The sequence below is a fragment of the Alligator sinensis genome, unplaced genomic scaffold (genome assembly GCF_000455745.1).
Source record: "Alligator sinensis unplaced genomic scaffold, ASM45574v1 scaffold973_1, whole genome shotgun sequence".
Classification (NCBI taxonomy): Eukaryota; Metazoa; Chordata; order Crocodylia; family Alligatoridae; genus Alligator; species Alligator sinensis.
Window position 1 is genome coordinate 102618 of NW_005842622.1, and position 3057 is coordinate 105674.

The 3057-nt window shown below is 39.2% G+C and overlaps 1 protein-coding gene across 1 annotated transcript in view; it reads right to left on the reverse strand.

The window, feature by feature from the left end:
• The window catches only part of LOC102382011 (fatty acid desaturase 1-like), an 18152-nt gene extending 17067 nt beyond the window's left edge, over positions 1 to 1085 (reverse strand). The window contains exon 1 of the mRNA XM_014524524.2: positions 762 to 1085. Coding sequence (XP_014380010.2) covers positions 762 to 995 — 234 coding nt within the window. The 5' untranslated portion in view covers positions 996 to 1085. The remainder of the gene's footprint in view (positions 1 to 761) is intronic.
• Between the last annotated feature and the right edge of the window lie 1972 nt (positions 1086 to 3057).

Below are 3057 nucleotides of genomic sequence, written 5' to 3' on the forward strand. Positions count from 1 at the left end.
CTGCTGGAGGGTTTTGGGGGGCTTCTGGGGGGCTTCGGGGGAGCGGGGGCGCAGCGAGCTTTCACCTGCGCGTCTCTTGCCGCTTCCGAGCCTAACTGAATTTTTTGAATTCACTGTTTTGAATGTTTGTACCTACCCTTGGGATTTAAAGTGTATTTAAAAAGGAGAATACACGTGACTACAACAGCAAATGTAGCATTCCAAAAATAAGCTATGAGCTTTTCTTTAGCTTTTCTCTGAACATCCCTGTAAGGTCATTCTCAGAAAACAAACCCTAAAAATGCATGCAGAAATTCCCAGCAAAATATGTTAAATGTGGAGAATTCTTCAACATTACCAGCAAAATTTTCCTCAGGCTTAGTTTCAGATATCCTCCTTGCTGATCCTTAAATCATTCCTCCTGCATATTTCCAGCCTTCCCCTTCATGCACACCTTTGTAATTTCTCTCTGCCTCTGGCATTTCTCCAGCTCTGTGCACTTGCACTGGTCCAAAATAATGCCTCCGCCTTCATAATATGCCCTAATATATTATGTCTTCCCAAGGTCCCTTATCCTAAATAATAACTTGCACTATTTCTTTGGACATTGACTTTTCCACTGTTTTCTTCCTCTTTTCTTTACTACATCACTCTGTCATCCAGCCAAGCATACTGCTGAATACCTCAGGTATGCTCCTGCAGGTCTCATCATACCATTCTGCTTTGTATTGTGGCTGATAAGCCATCAAAGTATTGTGCTGCTTCCCCTTTAAAGGTCTTACCGTAGCATCTTGCCCTGCATAATGGCTGATTACCCGCTTGCCTCCAGGGTGCACCAGGTAGAAGTTGCTGACATCATAGACTTTCCTGTCAATTACCAGCCACCGGTCCTTCCCTGAGCTCCCATGGCCCCGGCCAGTACGGACTGCAATCTCGTCCCAAGTAAAAAGTTGGGGAAAATCTGGAACACATTCTGACTTCTCTCTTGAGGGTCCAGACTGTGGTGACACCTTCATTGCTAGCTACACCTTTCACCCCCCCAGATTTCCTCTTCCCAGGTCTGCTGCCACACTTCTAAGATGGAAACTGGACCAGTTCTACCCTTTCATTCCCATCTGATATATAGCATCACAGATTCTGAGACACTCCCAGCAAAGACGCTCCACCAGCCATTGGCTCTATCTCAGACACACCTTCACAGATCCTCCTTCTTTTTTAGTTAATCCTAGCCTGTTGTACATATTACTCAACAGAATGCCTGCTTATTCTTGTCTTTTAAAATTAATATTTAGAAAATGTTGACTTGTTGCATTATAGTTATTTAGAATTCTTTAAAAGTTAACTGAATATCGCTGTATATTTGGAAATGTCTTGTTGAATCATAGTTTACATGTTAACCAAAAGCATTGCTAAGGTAACAAAATATGCCATCAGGAAAGATGTTTTAATAAAGTAAAGAAAGCTCTATGGGGTATACATTCTGCAGAAAGTTTCCTTACCTTTTCACCCAGTGATTATGATTTACCCATCAGACAGACATTTGCCAGGAAGTTTCAGCCTCAAGCAAGGAAAGATTCAGTAGCCTTTTTTGAATTAAGCAGCACCATGAAAACCTGCAGTTACAAGTAATGGCAGGGACTCTTGGTTTCTGCATATACAAGTTATTTCCAAAAGTTTTTTATATACTCTTGGTTTCACCATATACAAGTTATTTCCAAAAGTTTTTTATAGACAAGAATACATTTATTGCATTGAAGATTGTATGTAGAGAAAATAGCTCTTATGTGCTCTCCTACACTCCACATCAAATTATAACTCTGCACTAGGGAGGGCAGGACCAAATTCTGCAGTAGCATAGGGCTAAAAACTGAGCCCTTTATCTGTGGGGGAAGACAGTGGAAATAGGTCAACACAAGAACAAATCTTTCAAAAGGTCCTTGTTCTTCCTGCAACTTTTCCCTTTATGCTCTTTCTGTTTCCTCCCTTTTGGATCATACTTGTTCTATGATATTAGCCAGGCTCTTAATGGAATTCTGCCAACAATGATTCATTTTTGTTTGATCACTTTTAACCTGCTGATGTTAAAAGCAACGCCAATTAGGAATAGATCTGAGGGAGATTATAATTTGTATATAACCTGTCAGTCAGTTGTCCTACTGTTTGTCTAATCATTCATACAGCCACAAAAGAGATTAAATTCATTATAAAACTGGAAATATATCATTTTAAACCACAACATTTGACCTAAGAGTCAAAGGAGGAACAGGAGTACTTAAAGCTGCATTAAGTTGTTCAGGTTTAATGGGCTATCTTACCTCTAACAACAAGAGAAGGAGTTAGGAGCAGACACATCTTTGATTTGAAAACTGTCCGCAGGATGCTTGAGCAAAGAGTGACATTAAGGATTCTAAGAACTAATTGTTTCACAGTTAGTGTTATTATTTAATTATCTTAACATGCTGTCAGACATTTCCACAAATTGAAATTCATCTCATGGAGTTTCACTGGTCATGCCAGGCAAGAATTAATTTGAGCTATTTTTAGTTAATTTAAGGGTGCTTGAGAGAGAACTTGCTGCCCATATCCATAAAAACAGAAGAAATTGCCAGCCTAGATCAGGAGTATGATCCACATTGCATAGTATTTTTTCCCTGGTACCAACACCAGACAATTCTGAGAGTGGAAGAAACTCTAAAGTAAGCAGATCTGGGATAATCTGTGGAACAAACACCTTTGAAAATCCCATCATCCTAACCCTTTATAATCACGTATTGTTTTAAACTCTGAAGCAGGAGTTCATCACAAGTACATTTGATTTTTACCATTAACTTTATAACTCTGGATAATCTAGCTGTTCATATAAATATCTGATCCCTTTGAAGCCTGACAAGCTCTTAGCCTAAACTGCAGCTCATGTTAAGGATCCAGGGTTGGTAAAATGGTAAATTCCAGGGTTTAATCACAAGTTGTTTTTCAAAGTATTTCTTTTTCTCAGTTTGCAATCTGCCACATTTTCATATGTATGAATGTTCTCTTTATTCTTCTGTTCTCTGACAAAAAGAAGAGAAGATGCAGAAG